This window comes from Lynx canadensis, chromosome B2 (assembly GCF_007474595.2).
Source record: "Lynx canadensis isolate LIC74 chromosome B2, mLynCan4.pri.v2, whole genome shotgun sequence".
NCBI classification, from domain to species: domain Eukaryota; kingdom Metazoa; phylum Chordata; class Mammalia; order Carnivora; family Felidae; genus Lynx; species Lynx canadensis.
The window spans coordinates 17,668,282-17,691,057 of record NC_044307.1 but is presented as its reverse complement, the minus strand read 5'-3'; the positions used below and the strand labels follow the sequence as shown (position 1 = coordinate 17,691,057).

The window sequence follows — 22,776 nt, the reverse complement described above, 5'->3', positions numbered from 1 at the left end:
TAGTGATTCTAAACAAATGTTCGCTAAAAACTTTCATACTGATTATGTTAACTTTTTGGACTAATTATTTTGGTTTGATAGGTATATAAAAGACTATAAATGAAGATCACATAAATGAGACATTCATAAAAATAAGACCAAGCACTTTCCTTAATTTCATTCAAAGAACAGAACCGGCAACAATATGAAACACAAAGAACAGAAACAACTAAATGCAAATACTAAGGAAAACTATGAAACACCATAGCATGGGCGCTTTAAACTATTTAAACGTTAATAAGGGGTCATGTGATCAAAGCATTCCGATCTTTTCCAAAAGAAGGGCATTTTGTTTGCTTTGTTTTCATTTCCAAGGTAAAATCAGGGCAGGCGATTATAGGATGGGTTTATTGTAACTGGGACTAACAGCTGATGATCAAAGTGTTAACAAATTCTGCTCTGGAGGAAGATAGTTCGAGATTACAGAAATACCATTTTATATAGTAGGCACATACTCCAAAGTTGTAGTTACTCAATAGAATATTATTTAACAGTTTATGTACAATTCCTGTACGTGACCTCGTGACCTTGACAGTCATCTAAAGAGGCAGGGAAATGAAATTTAAACCTACCATGTTTATGGATGAATGCCAGTCCTTGTAATATTTGATACATAATATTTCTGATGACTGACTCAGGGAACAGCTTGTCTCTGTGAAGACACGAACAAATAAACAGTCAAACAGTCGTGTAACTCTGTTAACCAACCAACCAAAACAAACAAGAAAGGAGATGTTCTTCCTCCCTCGGAGCCCCTGTTAGCCTCATGATACTGGTTAAAGGTAGCTCTATAGTTGTTGAAAGGTTGTAAATTTGAAACGTGACCATTAGAATTTTTGTTTGTGTTGATGTTCGGTAAAAACTCAAACCCAGTAATGAATGTATCTGCACGAATATTCAATAGCTAAATTTTAAACTGTCCCAAGAGAAGCAAAGTAAATTGGAAAACTCCTAATAGTCAAGTAAGCCAGGTGTGCAAATCTGTGTGATAGAGGCTTTAAGAGTTTTAGGGGCATAACTGCTTCAGTTCTGTATTGCCTACTGGTACTGTCCAGTGGAAAAATATATTAAGAGCCACAAATGAGAAACACTTATGTGTTTACTTTTTTTCTAGTAGCCACATTAAAACAAATGACACAGGTGAAATTAATTTTTAACAATATTTCATTTAGTATCTATACCAGGTATCATTTCAACATGTAGTCAATATAAAAATTATTAATGAATTTACTTTTTTTTTTGGACCAAGTTTTCAAAGTCTGGTGTGTGTTTTTATTTTACCTTTAAAGAACATCTCAGTCCAGACGAGCCATGTTTCAGGAGTTCGAGAGCCACATGTGACTACTAGCTACGGTATTGGACGGTGCAGCTTTATATGGTATTTACATAAAGACCCTAATAAAGCCTAAATTAAGACTGAAACATATTAGTTGTTAACATGAATTAATTCTCTTTGACCCTGAAACCAAGCAGTGTTTTAGAAGTAATCATTTTAAGCTTTTATTTTTTTCAACGTTTATTTATTTTTTTTTGGGACAGAGAGAGACAGAGCATGAACGGGGGAGGGGCAGAGAGAGAGGGAGACACAGAATCGGAAACAGGCTCCAGGCTCTGAGCCATCAGCCCAGAGCCCCACGCGGGGCTCGAACTCACGGACCGCGAGATCGTGACCTGGCTGAAGTCGGACGCTTAACCGACTGCGCCACCCAGGCACCCCTCATTTTAAGCTTTAAAAGCTCATCATAATTTCAACATTTTCTAACATCTTTATCACAGCATGATTGATTGGGTTAGAGTGGGTTTTTTTTTATGTTTATTTTTGAGAGAGAGAGAGAGAGAGAGAGAGAGACAGAGAGTGAGCGGGGGATGGGCTGAGAGAGAGGGAAACACAGAAGCTGAAGCAGGCTCCAGGTTCTGAGCTGTCAGCACAGAGCCCGACGTGGGGCTCAAACTCATAAACCATGAGGTCATGACCTGGGCCCAAGTCTGACGCTTAACGTTTGACTGAGCCACCCAGGTGCCCCTGGATTCGAATGTTTATTCAAAATGCTCTCAACATATGGAAAATGGCCTATTTCTGAATATTGCATTGTTAGCTATATTATATGCTTATGTAATGTTCTAAAATATCTCACCAAATGGGCTGAAAACACACAATAGAGAAAGATACACACTGATCTTATATAAAGCTTGAAAATACTATTGATCATATACTATTGAAATATTTTTTTAAGTAATTTATTTATTTATTTATTTATTTATGTTAGTAATCTGTACACCCAACATGGGGCTTGAACTCACGACCCTAGGATTAAGAGTCACATGTCTTTCCAACTGAGCCAGCCCCATATTATTGAAATATTTTTAAAATACATTTTAAATTTTTTTTTTTCAACGTTTATTTATTTTTGGGACAGAGAGAGAGACAGAGCATGAACGGGGAGGGGCAGAGAGAGAGGGAGACACAGAATCGGAAACAGGCTCCAGGCTCTGAGCCATCAGCCCAGAGCCTGACACGGGGCTCGAACTCACGGACCGCGAGATCGTGACCTGGCTGAAGTCGGACGCTTAACCGACTGCGCCACCCAGGCGCCCCTTAAAATACATTTTAAAAGAAACAAAATATTTTTATCCTTGCCAACAATTTAAATTATATAATGAATGCTATAAATTAAAGGTACAGTTATAGCATCAGAGCAAAGGTTTATATATATTGGCCTTCAGTTAAAATAGAAAAAAAGATTACGTGAATAAAAAAGGCTTTTAAATTAATCTTGATCCTCAAAATAACGCTTCAGGAAGTTAAGCTACCAAAAACAAAGTGTAAGAAAGCCACTTAGCCTCAAATAGCTCTTTGCCATGTACAACTGTTGTTAAATTTATCCCTTTTACATTGAATAATCATCAAACAGTATCATTTTTATTTCCACTTAATTTAGAAATCATGAACTAAATCAGAACTAAATCATGAAATTCCAAACTTGACTATTTTTATTGTTCCTTTGCTATCGCGTTATCCACTCAGCACAGATTTATATATTTTTAAATATATAAATGATGAAAGTATAACATTTTAAATATTTATATTTACTTAATATCTTTTTTTAAAAATATCTTTTTTGGGCGCCTGGGTGGCTCAGTAGGTTGAGTGTCCGACTTCGGCTCAGGTCATGATCGGGTGGTCTGTGAGTTTGAGCCCCGCGTGGGGCTCTGTGCTGACGGCTTAAGAGCCTGGAGCCTGCTTCGGATTCTTTGTCTCCCTCTCTCTCTGCCCCTCCCCCACTCATGCTCTCTCTCCGTCTCAGAAATAAATAAACATTAAAAAAAATTTTTTAAAATATATTTTTTTCTTCCACAACTATATCTCAATATATCATTTCATACATTTTAAAGAGTATGATTATTAGAAGCCAAACATTTAGGACTATCCATCATCACCTGATTAAAAAACTATTTTGATTTTTCAGTATTCTGGTCCAATACTAATCCATTTACATGTATAACTTTTATATTACGTTTCAATGTTACATAATTATAATTTTTATTTGTTTTATTATCCATTCATAGGCATTTTCATATTCATTATAATTATCACTTTCAATGACTACAAAATAATCTCATCAGTATGATACAGTATAATTAATGTATTCTCCCCCTGATAGTTATTTCTTTTAAATAAAAGAGAGGAGTGAAGCATGGTATAGTCATTTAACAGAACATACTAACAATAGTAACTGAAGATTATGTATCAGCAAAACAAAACGCTTGTAAGTGAATCAATCACATAAAAAAGTTATCACCACTAAAACTGAAACTAAGTAAAAAAAAAAACCATGCATGCCTGTTTCCATGGGCCAGAAAGAGCTGGAGAAAAATAAACACTGATTTGAGGGGTTGAAATTTTCTTTACCATTATTTTAACTGCTATTAATGATAGGACATTAGCCTGTGGAGCATAACAGGCATTCAATAAGTATGTTTTGAAAGAAGGAAAAATGTGATTAAAGAAAAATCCACTCACCACCCTTAAGGATTACTTTGAGTGGGTATGTATGTGTGTATGAAAGAGATACAGAGATAGCAATCAGCATTCCACTGGGAAGTGTGTTTATAAAGTATTATAGGATCTTTTGTTGAACACCTCTGGCTTTAAAAGCGGGTAAAATGGGGGCGCCTGGGTGGCTCGGTTGGTTAAGCATCTGACTCTTGATTTCCGCTCAGGTCGTGATCTCATGGTTGGTGAGATTGAGCCCTCTCCACTGTCAGCGCAGCAAATAAATAAACTTAAAAAAAAAAATCAAGATAAATATTTCATATAAACACACACACTATCTATACTTTTTGAAACAAAACCTGTCTACAGTTGAATGCTCAGTAATAAAGCTGGCCTTGGACAAAACTGAGAAAATTTTCTTGCTTCATTACTCTCTCCGGCACTTTGTGAAAGGTTCATGAAAGAAGGGAGGAAGGAAGCAGGTTTCATGAAGGGATCTAGTAAGTTCATTTATTAGAACATTTAAGTGAATGATAAGACTTGATGTGTTACCAATTCCAAAGAAATCCTCATTTTAATTTCTAAACGTGTGAAGAGAGAGAGCTTCAGTCATGTGCCACGAGCTTGGGGAGGTTAATATTTTCATAGTAGCTACTGGTCACATGTGGGAGATTAATGTCCATTTTACCTGCTTTAAAAAAAAATGTTTACTTATTTTACAGAGAAAGAGAGAGAGAGAGAGAGAGAGAGAGCACATGAGTCGGGGAGAGGCAGAGAGAGAGGGAGAGACAGAATCCCAAGCAGGCTCTATGCTGTCAGCACAGAGTCTGACATAGGGCTCGATCTCATGAACCATGAGATCCGGACCTGAGCCGAAGTCAAGAGTCAGACGCTTCACTGACTGAGTCGCCCAGGTGTCCCTACCTTGACTTTTACGAGATGACACCAGAAAAATGGTGGCTGTGTCATAGCTGGTTCTTCTTCGAGTTATGAGGATATCAGCTAATTAGTTTAGATTCACTCTCGGGGTGACCAACCCTTCATGCTGTAAAGTGTGACGTGTTGAAGGGATCCAAGGAACTCAGAGAGGAGGTAACAGGGAAAAAATTATGGTTTTTGTAAAATAAAGACATACCTGTCTTTCATTAATTGATAGAGGTTTTCTTTCATATATTCAAATATAAAATAGAGATGATCATTTTCTCTGATAACTTCTTTTAGTTTGATCACGTTGGCGTGGTTAAGCTTCTTCAGAGACTGCAGCACAGCAAATAGGCAATAAAATTCTTAAAGCCAAGTTATAGAAGTTGGCAAAACCTCATCAGTGCTACCTATGATAATTACCTTAAGTGATCTTCTGAACTCATTAATGAATTAAGTTTCAGTGTCTACAATATTTTACATGACTAAGTTAAAGTAAGCAGTGATTGTTTCCAGTAATGAATGGAAGGGCAAACATAAACAGTCGATGTTACCCACCAAACGTTTCAATCTGTCACTTTTGTCTCTCCCGTCTATTCAACAGGTTTAACTTTTTTCTGACCTAACTGTGTGACATTCCATACAAATGTCTCCAAAAATGTATCCAGGTCATACAGCGTAACATAGAAAGAAATGGTTTGTAGTTGTTAAAAGTTGTCTTTCCTTTGATAGCATGAAGGAAAGTGCTCTTTTAAAAGTGAGAGTGTATACTTTCAAATATGAGGGTAGAGTTATTTTCTGTTCTCCACTGACATTTGGATGGGGAATGAGAAATTACTTTACGTAGGAAGATAAAAAAAAAAAACGTAAGAAATACAGTTATCTTTGGACTGCTTCCTACAAAGAACAGAACAACCCCTTCAGCAGCCATCTTCAGAAATGGGACAGGGTGAGACAGAGTTAAGGCCTCCTTGGGTTCTTTCCATCCGTAGGCTTTTTACCTTAACTTCTCTCAAGTTCATACATTCATCCCAAGAATAGAACTTTCTCTTCATCCTGAAATAAAATAAGACAAGTTTAGTGTACAGGGACAGGATTTCCAACACCAATAACACTGTTGGCTTTCTTACTCTAGTTTCCATTTTGGGCAAGCTATGATCTCTCTCTTCCTCCTCCTTAAAAGGGAGCCACCTCCCTTCTGTATATCTCAAGGCTGTTTGGTACAGGTTCACACTTATGTCATACCTGAAATTCTGCTTTAAACACAATGGTGAAAGTATTACCATTAATCTTCCTTTCTGGGTGAATTCTCGCATGTCTCTAATCAGTTGATTGTGTTTTTCTAACAGAGCCTCTTCCAAATCTCTTTCTAGAACTTAACAGATAAATATGAAACACTGAGGTGGAGAGGGGAAGGAAGTCATAAATTTTGGGAGCAAGTGTAGTAAAATAATTTGATCTGACAAATTCTGTATCATTACCCCAGCTTTAAACAGGAAGCCCATAAAGTTAAGTGATTCAAGTCAATAAAAATTCAGAAGTAACCAAACCTTAGAAATAGCTTTCTTTTCAAAAAGATTTTGTTCTTAATTTTTATGCTTGAAGTACAGTTGACATACAATGTGGTATTGGTTTCAGGTATGTAACATAGTGATTCGAAAATTATGTACATTATGAAATGCTCACCATAAGTGTAGTCCCCATCTGTCACCATACAATGTAACTACAGTATTATTGACTATTCCCTTTGCTGTACTTTAAAAAATTTCCACATATGCGTGAAATCATATGGCATTTGTCTTTCTCTGACTTATTTCGCTTAGCATAGTACTCTCTAGCTCCATCCACATCGTTGGAAATCACAAGATTTCATTCTTTTTTAATGGCTGAGTAATATTCCTCTGTGTGTGTGTGTGTATAATTATCACTTTATATATATAATTTATATAAATTTATGTAAGTGTAAGTATATGTATATAAGTATATAAGTATATTTATGTATACTTATATATAAGTTATTATACAAAATATATAAATTATATATAAAATACATAAATATAATAATATATGCTTATATAAAATATAATATATATTATATAAAATACAATAACATGTAAAATTATATCTAATATATAATATTTATACATATATATAAAATATATATTATATACTATATACAAATTATATATATAAATTATATACTATATATAAATTATATATATAAGTTATATATATATATATCTATAATTATCACACACCCACACATACATATATACCACATCTTCTTTATCCATTCATCTATCAAGGGACACGGGTTGCTTTCATATCTTGATTATTATAAATGATCCTGTGGTAAACACAGGGGTGCACGTATCTTTTCGAATTAGTGTTTTTCATTTTTGTGGGGTAAATACCCTGTAATAGAATTCCTAAGTAGTATGGTATTTCTATTTTTAATTTTTTTTTATTATTTTTTTTTAACAATTATTTTTTTTTGAGACAGAGAGAGACAGAGCATGAACAGGGGAGGGGCAGAGAGAGAGGGAGACACAGAATCTGAAACAGGCTCCAGGCTCTGAGCTATCAGCACAAAGCCCGACGCGGGGCTCGAACTCACGGACCGTGAGATCACGACCTGAGCCGAAGTCGGACGCTTAACCAACCAAGCCACCCAGGCGCCCCTCTATTTTTAATTTTTTGAGAAACCTCCATACTGCTTTCCACAGTGCCTGCACCAGTTTACATTCCCACCAACAGTGCACAAGGGTTCCATTTTCTCCACATCCTCACCAACACTTATTACTTCTTGTCATTTTCATTTGAACCATTCTGACAAATGTGAGGTGGTATCTCATTGTGGATTTGATTTGTATTTCCCCGATGATTAGTGACGTTGAGCATCTTTTCGTGTGTCTGTTGGCCATCTGTATTTCTTCTTTGGAAAAACGTCTATTCAGGTCCCCTGTCCATTTTTTATTTGGATTGGTTTTTTTGGTGTTGAGTTGTATAAGTTCTTTATATATTTTGGGTATTAATTCCTCATCAGATATACTATTTGCAAATATCTTCTCCCATTCAGTAGGTTGCCCAGAAATAGCTTTCTTGAATTTTGTTCTTTACTTTCCCTCTTCCATCCCAGTGTTACCATTAGGGATAAATATACCAGAAGTAATAAAGTAATAAAGGCAACAAAATAATTCCACTATATACACTGCAGGTAGAAGTTGTATTTTTATATGAACAGATTTTTAGTCACCGTGCAAAATGGGACATGAGAAAAAAGAGGATTCACGTTCTAAAAAAAAGTTTCCTCGTGTATAGAAATTACAAGGCTGGATTATGAAAATAAAGACCCTATATGCCTTGCTGCTTTCATTTAGTAGTATAATCTCCTACTGATATGTTCTAGAAGATTCTCAGGAAGCTTAAGTCGTCTTTATTGATTAAACTAATTCCTGTAGGAATTATTCAGAGCCCTTACAAGAGTGTCATACACAAGGGTAAGGAAATGAGTAAATGAACGCAGCACGCCATGGTAGCTAAGAATGTGGCCTATGGGGTATCTGGGTGGCTAGGTCGGTTGAGCGTCAGACTCTTGATTCTGACTCAGGTCATGATCCCAGGGTTGTAGGACTGAGCCCGCATCAGGCTCTGTGCTGAATGTACACCCTGCTTAAGATTCTCTCTCTCTCTCTCTCTCTCTCTCTCTCTGCCCCTCTCCCTTGCTCGTGAACTCTCTCTCTGTCTCTGTCTCTGTCTCTGTCTCTCTAAAATAAATAAAATGAAAACAAAATTTTTTAAGAACGTGGGCTGTGGCATTGCCCTGCTGGATTCAGATCCTTGCTCAGTGGCTTACAGATCGTGTGACCTTGTACAGATGGCCCATTGACGATTCTGTGCCTCAAATGCTGTAGCTGCAAAGTAGAAACCACTGCCTATGAAAAGGTTATTATAACTGCTTAGTTCAGCACTCAGCAAATACTGGATGGTCTTTTTTTTGCCAATATCTGTGATCAGCAACAATAAGACATGAATGGGATCACTGCTATTATTTCTAAAATATCCTTAGTGAATCAGAATTTCATTTATACTCATTAAGGTGCCATGCCCATCTAATCATCTATTCCCAACTAATCATCTTTTTTTTAAAGTTTATTTATTTTGAGAGAGAGAGAGAGAGAGCACATGCAAGCAGGGGAGAGGCTGAGAGAGGGAGAGAGAAGAGAATCCCAAGCAGGCTCTGCACTGTCAGCACAGAGCCTGATGTGGGGCTTGAACTCACAAACCGTGAGATCATGACCTGAGCCAAAACCGAGAGTTGGATGCTAAACCGACTGAGCCACCCAGGTGCCCCAGCCCAACTCATCCTCTTAAGAAAAGGATGGTACTGTTGTTAGGTCACTGCTCCTACTCTGCTTTTTCTCCATAGCACTTATTATCACCTCTAACATACTGTCGAATACTTACTTATGATGTTGAGTCCTCCCCTCTCCTCAAATGTAAGCTCCTTGGGGACACCCCTACATGCCTAGAGCAGTTTTTTGGCATACAGTAAGTGCTCAATAAATATTTACTACATGAATGGATGAATTTCTGTGCTCACAGATGGGCTCATGAGGAACTATCCCGCAAACAGGAGACCCTCAGAAAAAGAATTGCCTTTCAAGTCCTTAAAAAGTAGAGAGTTTAATAAATAGTTTACATTTAATGAGATAAGAGGATCTTACTGCTAACCACGAGAATGAATTGTGTTGCAGCTTTCTTTTTCCTTAAATGGCAGCAGATAATACAAGGTGATCCATAATACATGTGATCCATTTCTAGCCAATAAGATGTAAAATTTTTTTTTAATGTTTATTTATTTTTGAGAGAGAGAGAGGGACAGAGCATGAACAGGGGAGGGTCAGAGAGAGAGAGGGAGACACAGAATCTGAAGAAGGATCCAGGCTCTGAGCTGTCAGCACAAAGCCCGACACGGGGCTTGAATTCCCAGACCATGAGATAATGATCTGAGCTGAAGTCAGACACTCAACTGACTGAGCCATCCAGGTGCCCCTAGCCCAGACCTGTTTTGAATGCAAATATTCAGTTACCTATAGGCGCCTTAAAGCTATTATGTCCACAAGTGAACCCAGCTTTACCGCTAAGCCTGTGATTTCCCCTGTCATGGAGAACGGCACCACCACTAGGCATTTCAGCAAGAAGCCCAGGAGTGAGCCCGGACTCTTCCACATGCTTTCCTCCTTTCCGCCATGCCCAGTCACCAGTTTCTACAGAGCCTGGCTCCTAAATGTCTCTTGAGTGCTTCCACTTCTGTCCATACCCAATGCTATCTTCCTAGATCAGGTCACCACCACCTCTAACCACGAGGACTACACCAGCCTCCTGACCGGTCCCCTCATGTCCAGCCTTGACCTCTTTGATCAAGTATCCGCTCTTTTGCCAAAGGGACCGTTCTACAGCAGTATTGGATCGTATCGACTCTCCTGCTTAAAATCCCTCATCGCCTTCTAGTCAAGCTACACGAACTCATTGCCCTGGCTTTGTGACTTCACCCTTCAGCCTCATGACCCTCCTCTGCCGCACTCAGAACCTACACTCGGGCCACCTACCCTTCTCTCAGCTATGCAGCCCACACAAGCCTTCCTAGTCTCTTGCCTCCCGGCCATCATACATATTATCCTTGCTGCTTAGAGCATTCTTCTCCCTCCTCTTTTTCTTGGTATTTTTTTCCCCTCACTCTTGAGATCTCATTTTCTACGGGAAGCTTCCAGCATATTTCTCCAGCATCACTTCTCTGTGCTCCCCTGGGACCCGTTATTCCCCCATCAGAGGACTTACCATATTTTATGTCATAATTTGTCCAATCTGTTGGTTTTCCTCACTTACATTGTGACTCATCTATCTCATTCCCATTTCGGCCTGAGCACCAGTGTGGTGGGAGCTTAACAATTAATGTGCTGAATGGACATTTAACTTTTTCTCAAGCCTTCCACATGACTCCTCCTCCTTCTCATTCATTTTTGCTGTGTCCTTACTTAAGTTAGGAACACGGTCTAGCAGATGGTTTGACTATCGAAAAGCCGCTCTTTCCTTCCTCTTTACTAACACAGCTCAGGGTACAAAATGCTCAGCGAAGTACTCAGCCTCCCAGCCTCCCTCCCGAATAGCCGGGTGCTCTATGTGACACGCTTCCGGCCAATGAGAAGTAACCAGAGGTCTTCTGGATGGAGGTGAGGCGCCTATTTTCTGAAGACAACAGAACTTAGGTCTGTGAAAACAGCATGCACAAGCTACTAGCCCTGGGCTGCCTACCTCCAGACTTTTTATTATGTGAGAGAAATAAATCTCTAAGTTACTTGTTAAGTTAAATGCCTGTTTAAGTTATTTGGTTAGGTTTTTTTTTTTTATTTCAAACCCCAAAGCATTCCTAAATTATATGCATATGGCCTCTTCTCAGCCCTCAAATGAATTTGACTTCTTACAGTTTTAGACGCCTCAGTGCTTTCAAGGCTCTACTCAGATCTACGCAGGTGAGGCCTCATTCCCCGTTTTACGAACTGGGACCGTGAGACACACACGTGATTTTGCCACCCGCAAGACACGATGAGCATTTTGTAAAATAAAACCAACACCGGTAATAATGTTGCATGATTCCACCGGACCTCATCTCCGTCCTCATTTTTTACCCACTTCCCGGAGACCACAGCTTTCGTGAGTTGTATGTGTTGCTTTCCAGGTCTTTCAAAACATTTTATATATAAATTTACATATAATGAAGTATTTGTGTGAGTGCATACAATTATTTAATCTACAAATGGGGATGATTTCATCTCATTTTGGCTAATACTTATCCCCCCTTTTTTTTCTCTTATTGCATTAATTAGGTCACCAATGCAATCTTAATTAGTAGAAATATGGCAAGCAGTCTGGCCTTAAAACCAACTCTACTGGCAATGCTTCTGATATTTCGACATAAGGATGATGCAGCGTATAAGTCTTATCAAGTTAGGGAAGTTTCTTTTTATTCCTATTTGCTAAGAGGTTTTTTTTTTTTTTTTTTTCCCAGTCACGCATGGGTATTGAATTTTACTAAGCCCACTCGGTAAATATTTCATTTCAGTTATGGTACATTGTACATTTATTTGATAATAATGGCTACTGTCAATATTTTATAAAACTATTTCCTTAAACATGTAATGTTTTAGATCATGACATTTTAGAGTTTTTAACGCTTGATGAGCATTTGTTAAAGCATTTAAATTTCAGATTGCCATCACTTGGCTGATTTGGCAATTGGTCTCCAAGACTCGTTCTGAAGGAAGGCGACGGCCACGTCATGAGAATATTCAAGCAACCCTCTGTGGAGGCCCATGTGAAGAGGCTACTTCTCAGCCAGTGAGTGAGTGTTCTGGGCTAAACCGTGCCCACCCCTGCACACAAACCCATATGCTGAAGTCCTAACCCCCAGCACCTCAGACTGTGACTTGATTTGGAAACGGGCCTTTACAGTGGCAGTGAGGGTAAAATGAAGTTATTAGGGTGGAACTTATTCCAGTGTGACTGGTGTTCTTACAAAAGGGGGAAATCTGCACACAGAGATATGCACGGAAGGAAGATCATGTGGAAGACAGACAGGGAGAAAATGCCATCTAGAAGCCAACGAGAGGGACCTCGAACAGATCCTTCCTTCATGGCCCTCAGAAGGAGCCAAGCCTTCTGACACCTTGATTTTAGACTTCCAGACTCCAGAACTGAAAATCTGTACATTTCTCTCATTTCAGCCGCACAGTCTGTGGCTTCCGCTTTGTTACAGCAGCCTATTTATTGGCTACATTTCCCCCCACCAAATCCACGTTGAAGTTCTAACTCCCAGGAACTGAGTGTGATTGTATTTAAAAGACAGACTTGAACGAATTAATTAAGGTTACGTGAGGTCTTTAGGGTGGGTCCTAATCTGATATTACTAGTGTCCTTATAAGGAGATTAGGACACCTTGAGAGGACACAGGGAGAACACGGCCATCTGGGAGCCGAGAAGAGAGGTGACGGAAGAAACCAACTCGGCTGACGCCTTCATCTCTGACTTCCAGCCTCCAGAGCTGTGAAGAAGGCAACCTGCTGTTTCAGACACTCGGTCTGTGCTCCTTCTTTATAGCAGCCCTAGGAATCTCATCTAGTGAGCCACCTTCGAAGTGGACGCTCTGTCCCAGTCCAGCCTTCGGATGACTGTGACTCATGAGACACCTGGAGCCAGAACCGTCCAGCTAAGCTCCCCCGAAACTCCTGACCCACACAAAGTGTGAATTAATAAAGGTTTGTTCTTGTTTTAAATCACTAAGCTTTGGAGTAACTTTTTTACGTATAATAGATACGAAATACGATAGCTTAAGAAGGTAAGTAAGTTGGGGCGCCTCGATGGCTCAGTCGGTTGAGCGTCCAACTCTTGACTTCAGTTCAGATCATGATCTCATGGTTCATGGGTTCGAGCCCCGCATCCAGCTCTGTGCTGACAGCATAAGAGCCTGCTGGGGATCCTCTCTCTCTCTCTGACCCTGCCCCCACCCCACCAAATCAATAAATAAACTTAAAAAAAAAAAGAAGATGATTAAGTTAATAATAGTTAATTCTATCTCATTGGTAAGCTTAGGAAAGTACCATACGCCATTCAGAACTCGACTGGTCCTATGAATACCATCTTTCAAGGCCTATTAATTTAAATTTCTTTTTTTTTTTCAACGTTTTATTTATTTTTGAGACAGAGAGAGACAGAGCTTGAACGGGGGAGGGGCAGAGAGAGAGGGAGACACAGAATCGGAAACAGGCTCCAGGCTCCGAGCCATCAGCCCAGAGCCTGACGTGGGGCTCGAACTCCCGGACCGCGAGATCGTGACCTGGCTGAAGTCGGACGCTTAACCGACTGCGCCACCCAGGCGCCCCAAGGCCTATTAATTTAAAGCAATCATATGCTCCACTCTGTACTCAACTTTAAATTCTAAACACTTTCCAAACATTGCCTTCAGTTTCAGTTCATATTTCTCATGCATAAAAAGCAGAGCACTTATATTTTTCGATCATTAATGTAGCCGGACAAACCAGAAAACTGAAACAATGTGCGTGGGGAATCCCGTTTGGCAGTGTTTCTCCAGAACAGCAGTCCTCATTAGCCAAACAAGCATGGGGTCCGAGCTAGACCTCTCTCTAAAGAAAAGGCAAAGAAAGATCGGACGTTCAAAGTCGGCCGCGTCGCGCATGGTACCTTTTGATGGCCACCAGCTCCCCAGATTCGTTACTCTTGCCCATCAGAACGCTTCCATACGTGCCGTCCCCCAGCTGCCTCATGGTTGTATATCGGTTCATCTCGGAAAAATCATGCAACACAACTTGTTGACTGAGACGACTCCCTTGTTGAATATAAACGTAAGTGCTTCCTTATCCGTCTTCTTCCCTTGGACTGTTGTTGCTACACTGGTGACAGCTGTGTCATCGTTAAACACAGGCTCTTGCCCAAGATTACGTAGGTTCATGAAATACAGGAATAAGGAATCTGGCAAGGAAACGGTGCTTTCATTCTTATGAACACCCTATAGAAGAAAGAAAACAACAAGATGAATAAAAGGAATTTTCATTAAAGAATCTCTTCAAACATCTCCTGGTAACCTAAGCACGGGGAAGAATTATAATATGTATGCCAGTATGCTAACCATTTGTCAGTCAGTCCTTTGTGCTACGTGGAATGGAGTTCGCGGAAGCAGACTGCTAATACTCATTTATAAAATCTTCATTTCCATGGCACTGTGTTATTTATCCCATGAATATTCAGTAAATACTGGCTGAATTTGTATGATTCCTTTTCTACTGAATAGAACCTATATTATTCCAAATCAGGCACCGGAAAATCACCATCTATTCTATATCCATTCTTTGAATCAGTTTTTGCATCACATTTACTTGGCCCATGATCCCTTATGTGAAACTCCTGGGCCAGCTGTACTCGGAATCAGGAATCTGCACATTTTAGAAAAGTCATATGGTTGGGGCGCCTGGGTGGCTCAGTCGGTTGAGCGTCTGACTTCGGCTCGGGCCACGATCTCCCAGCTCGTGGGTTCGAGCCTGGCCTCGGGCTCTATGCTGGGGTCAGCTTGGAGCCTGCTTCGGATTCTGTGTCTCCCTCTCTCTCTGCCCCTAACCCACTTGCATTCTATCTCTGTCTCTCTCAAAAATAAAGAAACATTAAAAAAAAATTTTTTTAAGTCGTATGGTGAATATACCATATGTTATGTAACACTTCCCAAACAGCATCTTAATCTAGCTGTAGAAAAATATCTGAAAAGTACACCCACTAAAATAAATGAAGGCTATAATGGCATGACATTGTTACAAATTTATTTAAAAAGTTTTCATTTTGGGGACGCCTGAGTGGCTCAGTTGGTTAAGCATCTGACTTTTGATTTCAGCTCAAGTCCTAATCTCATGGGTTGTGGGTTCGAGCCCTGTGTAGGGCTCCTTGCTGAGAGCACAGAGCCTGCTGGGGATTCTCTGTGACCCTTTGGCCTTCCCCCACTTGTGCTCTTTCTCTCTCTCTCTCAAAATAAATAAACACTTAAAAAAATCTGTCATTCTGTTATACAGCTTGTATAACCGAATATTATATGCTTAGTTGCAGATGATCATAAAATGCTGGGCACCATTAAAATAGTTGGTGTTAAAATGCCTGTTACAATTTGGTGCTTCATTCAAAGATTCCTTTTCTTTCACTGTAACACTGTTTCATTTCCACCAAATAAAATCATAGGAATCATTTCTCTATAATGTGCAGAAGTTTAGGACCCACAGAGACATGTCGTAGTTGGCAAAGCACCCAAGGCTTCCAAAAGAAGACTTTCGGGAAAAAGAAACAAACATGTGCAGGGAAGGACAATAAAATGGTGTTGTTTCCCAAGACAGGAATGTATTTGTCCACAGGAAATGTGGGAAGAACCCTGGGGGGCTTTTAAATAACAGGGAGTGTGTATTTGTTTACCATTTATCTTACTTCATGTAGATCATAACCCCTTCAAAGTCACGTGCGAATTAATGTAGGTCGTGCTAACTCTGAAGCCAGGATCTTAAAAAAGAGATCACGGCAGTAGTGGTAGATTCCATATCTACTTAGAGGTCCTTCCTCAGCTTAAGTCTGAGCTACTGGGCTTAATGGATGCCAACAAGTGACTCCCCATTTGCCTAAAAATGAAGTTTTTTGTAAGTGGTCTTTACATTATACTATACATGGATTCGAAATACTAAGGCATTAGGGGAGCCTGGGTGGTTCAGCCGGTTGGGTATCTGACTCTTGATTTCGGCTCTGGACATGATCCCAGGGTCATGGAATTGAGCCCCAGGTCAGGCTCTGTGCTGAGCCTAGAGCCTGCTTGAGATTCTCTCTCTCTCTCTCTCTCTCTCTGCCCCTCTCCCTCACTCCCACTCTTTCTCTCAAATAAAAAAAAAAAATTATGGCATTAATGTAGAGTGAACACTCCTGCACAATTCCTGACACAAACATGTATTTGCTTTTCTTGATTTTTCCTTTATCTGTATAAGGAAATTTATATTTGAAAGATCTTTTTTTTTTTTTTTTTTTTTTTTTTAAGATTTTATTTTTAAGCAATCTCTATTCCCAACATGGGGCTCGAACTCACAATGCCGAGATCAAGAGTCACATGCTCTTCTGACTGAGCCAGCTGGGAGCTCCTAGGTTGTTTGTTTTGTACCATGTGCTATGATTGAACAAAACGTGGACTAAAATGTATTTATTCTTATCATTTAGAATGTTATTAAATCAGCATTTTGCAGTTCATTATCAACTGAACATTAGCAGTTGCAACATATCATTAGCAACATATCATTATGTTATGTTGCTTGACACCTTTTCTAGTTACCTTATTTAAGAAGACATACACTTCTCTCTATTTTAAGGAAAAGTGTTCTCTGTAAGTTGACTGATGGCTTCTGGTTGAGTAACAATGTAGAGAATATATTCATTGTATCAGTAGGATTGTAATCTATAAAATAATGTGTCTATAATCAGAGAATCCAAGATGGAGTCAGTCTAGTAACTGCATTAGGCTTGAGGCTGTTTGTTCTTTGTAGGGTGGTCCCCAACTTCTAAACAACCCGTTCTTACTGGCTTTTACAATCACTGTTGCAGCTCAAGGAACCACCCCTGCCCCTCTTTGCCTCAAAACCATGCAGACTCTGCCCCACAATGAAAGCTGCCCACCCCCACCTCTACCTGAAGATTCCTAACCCAGTTCCTTACCCTAAAACATCCAGATGCTACTGAATGGAAATTGCTAGTGGTGCTCTCTACCCTACTAGACCCCGAGCCTGCATCTGGCCCCATGCTCGGAAGGACACTGGAAAATAACAGGCCAGAAACAGTGAAGGAAAAGAAAGTAGGAGTTCAGGAGGAAGACAGTCTAAGTGGAGCTCCCTTACGAGAATGAATTCCTTACTTCAGAAATTCAATGGGATAGCAGCATCATCTTTTCTTTCATGTTAATACCTCACTGAGGACAAGCACCGAAGGTCTGATGGGCAGGAAGTAACGCAGGCAATTCTGGAAAAGGACATATTGCGTGAGAAGGGAATGAAAGAGGGAGCTGCCCGGGTAGGAACAGAAAGGCACAGGTGAGAGTGTGCAAGAAACAATAGTTAAAATTCTCCCTCGCGGTGACTTAACCCCCAAAAGTGGAATTAATCTTTCCTTTCTTTTGTCTTCCACTGTTAAGACCAACCACCACCACCACCATCACCGGTGTTATTAGCATTACAGATCATTCACTCATTGATGACTTTCTGCACTGGCCTGGAAACCCCAACCGTTTTTTGGAATGGAAGCTATAGAAACTGCATTCCAAGCCTAACCAACCATGTTCCAAATAAACACTAGAAACACTGTTTGTTTGTTTTGGTTCTGTGTGTGGGGGGGTTGTTGTTGTTGTTTCTGTTTTTTTGAGAGACAGAGCACATGCACGTGGGACCAGGGGCAGAGAGGGAGAGAGAGAGAATCCCAAGCAGATAGCTTGGAGCCCGACATGGGGCTCGATCTCACCGATGGTGACATCATGACCTGAGCACAAACCAAGAGTCGGACACTTAACCAACTGAGCCACCCTGGCGGCCCTGGGAACAGTTTATTTCAAGTGAAGGTGGCTATCCCATAGGGTCTGCTTACATTCAGGGAAGAATGAACAAGGGACTTGGCCATTTCCCAGCCATGGGGTGAGTGACGAAGATTATGGCTATCACATCGATTTTCAAAAGGTCTGATTGGTGGCTCTCAGAGCCTCTGTCCAGTTTGAGCCCTGCTTAACCTTTACATAAAATTTTAGAAAGGCCTCTTTGGGTCATTTGAATTGGAAAATAAATAGTTCTCCAGAGTCAGAGGCTGACCATTTCAACTGTCCCCTTATCTTCCCTGAAAATACAAAGACAATGGCCTGATGGAAAGAGGCACAGATATCAAGGCGAAAGGTTTTTCTTGTTTTTTAAAATAATTTCCCCCATGTATCTACTGACTGATAGCACGTAAACAACTGCTTTCATCGGTGTAGCATAGTAAGGTCCTAAACGAATTACTAGTCAAAAGCAATAGATATAACTTAAGAAACATACATTGCCTATGGTCCCCAGTTCACACACAATAATATTTCTCCGTAGGTTACATTTATTCTTCTCTGTTCATCTATAGAAGACTAATCCTGCAAGACAGAGATGTATCAACACGACATCTTATGTATGTGAATATTTCCATCTGTAGCGTTGACTCTTGAACACGTTTCAACTGCACAGGTCTACTTACATGCAGATTTGTTTCTGATCAATACCATACAGTGCTGTAAATGTATTTTCTTTATGATTTTCTTGATAATGGTTTCCTTTCTCTCATTTACTTTATTGGAAGAATACAGCACACAATACATATAACGTACAACCTATGTGTTGATTAACTCTTTATGTCACCAGTAAGGTTTCTGTCAACAGTGGACTGTTAGGTCTTGGGGGATTCAGTTATACTAGAATTTTCGACTGTTGGGGGCTCACACCCCTAATCCCTGTGTTGTTCAAGGGTTAAACTGTGTATATATTTCCATATGTATATATATATATACACAGCGAGGCAGAACACAAGTAAATGTAATACAACTATGATCCTTATTTAACAGAACTGTTAGGAACTTGGAATTTTTTACAATAAGGCTACGATATTTAGTGACTTTCTACGGCTAAGCAAACCTTATATTTTGATTTAAATAAAAAGACTTAGAGGCTCAATTACAGACCTACATTAAGTAAATACCCTTATAATTTCTCTCCCATTATAGTTTTCGTATTGCTATTTAAGTGTACAATTACTGTAAACTTAAGCTGTATTCTCAGGAGCTTCTGCCAGCTAACAGGGATTTAGATAGGATTAAAGAAGATTAACATAGAGGGCAAATGGAGGGTAAAACTTGTCTGCCAATCACTGAACAGATAACCTTTGGAAGTCTGCAACTTGTCTTTGTAGAACCTACTGTAATTCTATCACTCCAAGGCTGGCATTACTTATATTTAAAAAAAATAATAAAAAAATAATAACGTCTTAAAAATCACTAACTTGTTTGAAGAGCAAAACAGGAAGGAAAAGAAAGGATCTCAAAGTAAGACACGTATTTACAGAAATTAAAAGGAGAGTTTTACAATGGGAAAACAAAGCTGCCAGGGTTAAAAAAAAAAAATCGTGCCGTGTGCTAATATTCACAAGGTATTCCCATATTAAACTAAACAAAACAAAGAACCACCCCAACGCGGAGATCGAGCATCCTTGCCCAAGGCCAGCTTTGCTGGGGCAGTTAAGTGGCCGCCTGGGGGTGGAGGAGGAAGAGGGAGTTTCTCCCTTCCCCAGTCGCCGCGGTGAACTGGCGGATGGGGTCACAGAGGAAAACCAAAAGGCTGGAGAGTAACTCGCTCCTCCTCCGAGGCTTTGACAGAATGAGCAGTTTTCTGAATGAAGGAAGTCCCATAACTCTGACTCTATGAGAATTTCGTTGTCCTCGGGACAGGTGTCTGCTCATTAAAAATGATCACTTGAATATAATGAATCCCTTTGAGAACGGAAACTACAAGCCCCTAAAATCAGTTTTGTTGCTCCCCCCTTCCCCGCCCCCGACTCTGTCCCTAAATTTGAAAATCGTATCTGCAGGAAGAAAGTTTTCATTAAGCCGAGTCTCGTCCTTTTTCGCTAACAGGGATTTAAAGCCTCCTGGGGCGGGGGTCCTGCGGGTGTGCGGGGAAAGGGGTCCGTCCTGGGGCCCTGCGCCGGGATCCCGCTTTTACCTGGGAGTCCCTTGGGGTGCACGAATGAGGGCGGAATTTAGACCCAGTTTCTTTCTACCTCCTTTTTAATTTTAGTCGTTCGGAACTCAATTCGGCTGCCTTCCCGAGACCCGATCCCGCTTCTCACTAGTGAAAGCAGTTTCCCCTCCAGACTGGGGGTGGAGACTGGGGGAGTTGTGGGGGGGGGAGTAAGGGAGAGGTTTGGGGGCCGGGTCCCTCAGACCGACGGATGCCCGCCGTCATCCTCCCGCCCCGAACCTTCCCCGCCGTCGAGGAGCGCGGAAAAGTGGTCCGGGGGGCCTGGGGAGCACGGATCGCAGCAGACGCAGAAGGACCCCTCCCGCTCCACCCCCGCTCGCGGATCCTCCTCCCCGCCGTCCCTCCCCCTACCAGTGTCCAGGCCCCTTCTCTCGGCGGAGGTTGGCCCTCGTAGGACAGGGCGCGGAGGGGACATGCCGGGCAGGCCTCGCCGGACAGACTGGGGCTGGGCTCGGACGGAGGGTGGCAGCCCCGCAGCCCGCTAGGGATTACCTGCCCGCACCGGCCGCTCACCTCGTAGGCTCCCTTGTGAAGCTCTGGCGCCTTGTGTGTTTCGTCTCCTAGGAAACCGCGGGGGTGCGCGGGCTTCTGCGCGGTCTGCCTGCTTACGCCCCGCCCAGAGAGGGCGTGGTCGGTCCGGACAAATCCCGCCCCGCACTTCAGGCCCCGCCTCCCTTGGGGCGGGGCTTCCGTCCGCACCTGGGCGCCTATTGAGTGAGCTAGTGCTCTCTGCCATTTGTATTTGGGGCTTGGGAAAGTCTTGATTACCTTTTCAGTGCTTTGTAGGAGGTTGGTTTGCCCTTTATTTTGTCTTGGTTTTGTGTGGATTCATTCCAGAAAAGAATTTGACTCATTAAATCTGGTTCTCGGACTTGGAGAGGGCAGGAGAAAGATACAGGTTGCCTGTAGTTATATTGGTTTATGCATATACCACCTGGGGGAAAAGTTGCCTTTGGAGTACAGTCCTTTATATTAGTCAATGCTTCATGTATGTGTTACCTCCTAGGCCACACTTCTAAGTTTGTTTTCTTTATTCATCCAGAGGACCTTCTATGTATCAGTTACAGTGTTAGTGGTAATTCCAAGATGGACTAATGAATGTGTGAAAAAATGAGTAAATAGTAATTAGCCTACAGTTGTGCGAGGAGGGCAGACTGTTGTTATAGCAAAAAATGTCCAGATTGGCTAGGAAAAAGGGTCCATGAATCAGATGGATTGAGATGAGGCAGTGATGTACCCATTTAGTAATTATCTGTGAGGTTATCAGCCCTGGGCTTGGCACTAGCCAAAGTAAACAAGATGGTCTTGTTTATGCTCACGGTCTTCTTGCAGCTTAAAGAAAAATAGGCAGGAAAGTAAAAAGCTTTTTAAGTTAGATCATGGAGGTCTCACATGCCCAATTATGAAACCTAAGATTTACCATGCATTAATGGGAGAACCGATGAGGAATCTTCCACAGATGAGTGACACATTCATATCTGCATTTCAGAAAGATCACAAAAGCAGCATTGGGTCAGGAAAATTTCAGCAGTGAATCTGGAGGCAAGAGAAAGAAAAGGAGGCAATTGCAACTCATCAGGAAGTAACAATGAAGATCTAACTACAGCAGTGATGATAAGAACAGAAGAGAAAGAGAATTCAAGGGCTATTTAGGAGTTAAAATTAACAGGACCATCTGGCTTCGGTGAGTGGTGGATAGTGGTGTCCAAAAGTTGAGAAACGTTGGAAGAGAAGCAGATTTCTAGGTGGAATATGGGGGAGATCATAAAGCCAGTTTTGAAAATTTTGAGTTTGAGGAAAATCCAAATGGGGATTATGAGAGGGTAATTTGAAATATAGATGTATCATTTAGGGTTATGTCAGAGCTAGAAGTACAGCTGAAGTCCAAGCGTGTAGATGAGATCAACTGAGAAGGAAGGAGAATTGGCATTCTGGAAAACCCCATACTTGAAAGAGTGGGGAAGAGAAATGGAGGTGAGGGAGTGAGAAGGACTGAAAAAGAAAACTCAGAGAAGTAGCAGATCCCTGGGGGGGGAAAAAAAGATATTTCAGAATAAAAAAGGTAGGTTAAAAAAAAAAAAAAGAAGAAGCAAGGAGGAAAATAAGAAGAGGGCGGGATGGTAGACTAGATCCTCTGAAGAGCCCTCTTGATTTGAAACAACTCCATCATGCTTAAGACACAACTTTTATCTCATCGTTGCAGTAGGAAAAATGGAAGATCACCAAGCACTCCCAACTCCTTCTAAGAGGTACCTGATCCTCGACTAGAATCAGTAAATATATGTGAAGGCAAAACTGGCCCGAAGGCAGGTTCACTTTCAGCACAGCGACAAGAAGACGAAGCTGTGGACCAGTGGCCATGGGGCCGAGCTGAACCAGACACTAGAAAATCAACCTGAGAAACTGGGAAGGGGCCAAAGTGGT

General features: G+C 40.9%; 1 protein-coding gene across 5 annotated transcripts in view; it reads right to left on the bottom strand.

The window, feature by feature from the left end:
• The window catches only part of MAK (male germ cell associated kinase), a 57,958-nt gene extending 37,050 nt beyond the window's left edge, over positions 1-20,908 (bottom strand). For 4 of the 5 annotated variants that reach the window (XM_032593114.1, XM_030314854.1, XM_030314858.1 and 1 more), the window contains exons 1-5: positions 20,866-20,908; positions 14,213-14,537; positions 5,956-6,010; positions 5,169-5,290; positions 612-691 (exon numbers count right to left, since the gene is read on the bottom strand). In XM_032593114.1, the coding sequence (XP_032449005.1) occupies positions 612-691; positions 5,169-5,290; positions 5,956-6,010; positions 14,213-14,313 (358 nt within the window). In that variant the 5' untranslated portion in view covers positions 14,314-14,537; positions 20,866-20,908. Of the gene's footprint in view, positions 1-611; positions 692-5,168; positions 5,291-5,955; positions 6,011-14,212; positions 14,538-17,447; positions 17,532-20,865 lie in introns of those variants that run through there. The other variant, XM_032593113.1, reaches the window with a different exon arrangement.
• Positions 20,909-22,776: the final 1,868 nt, after the last annotated feature.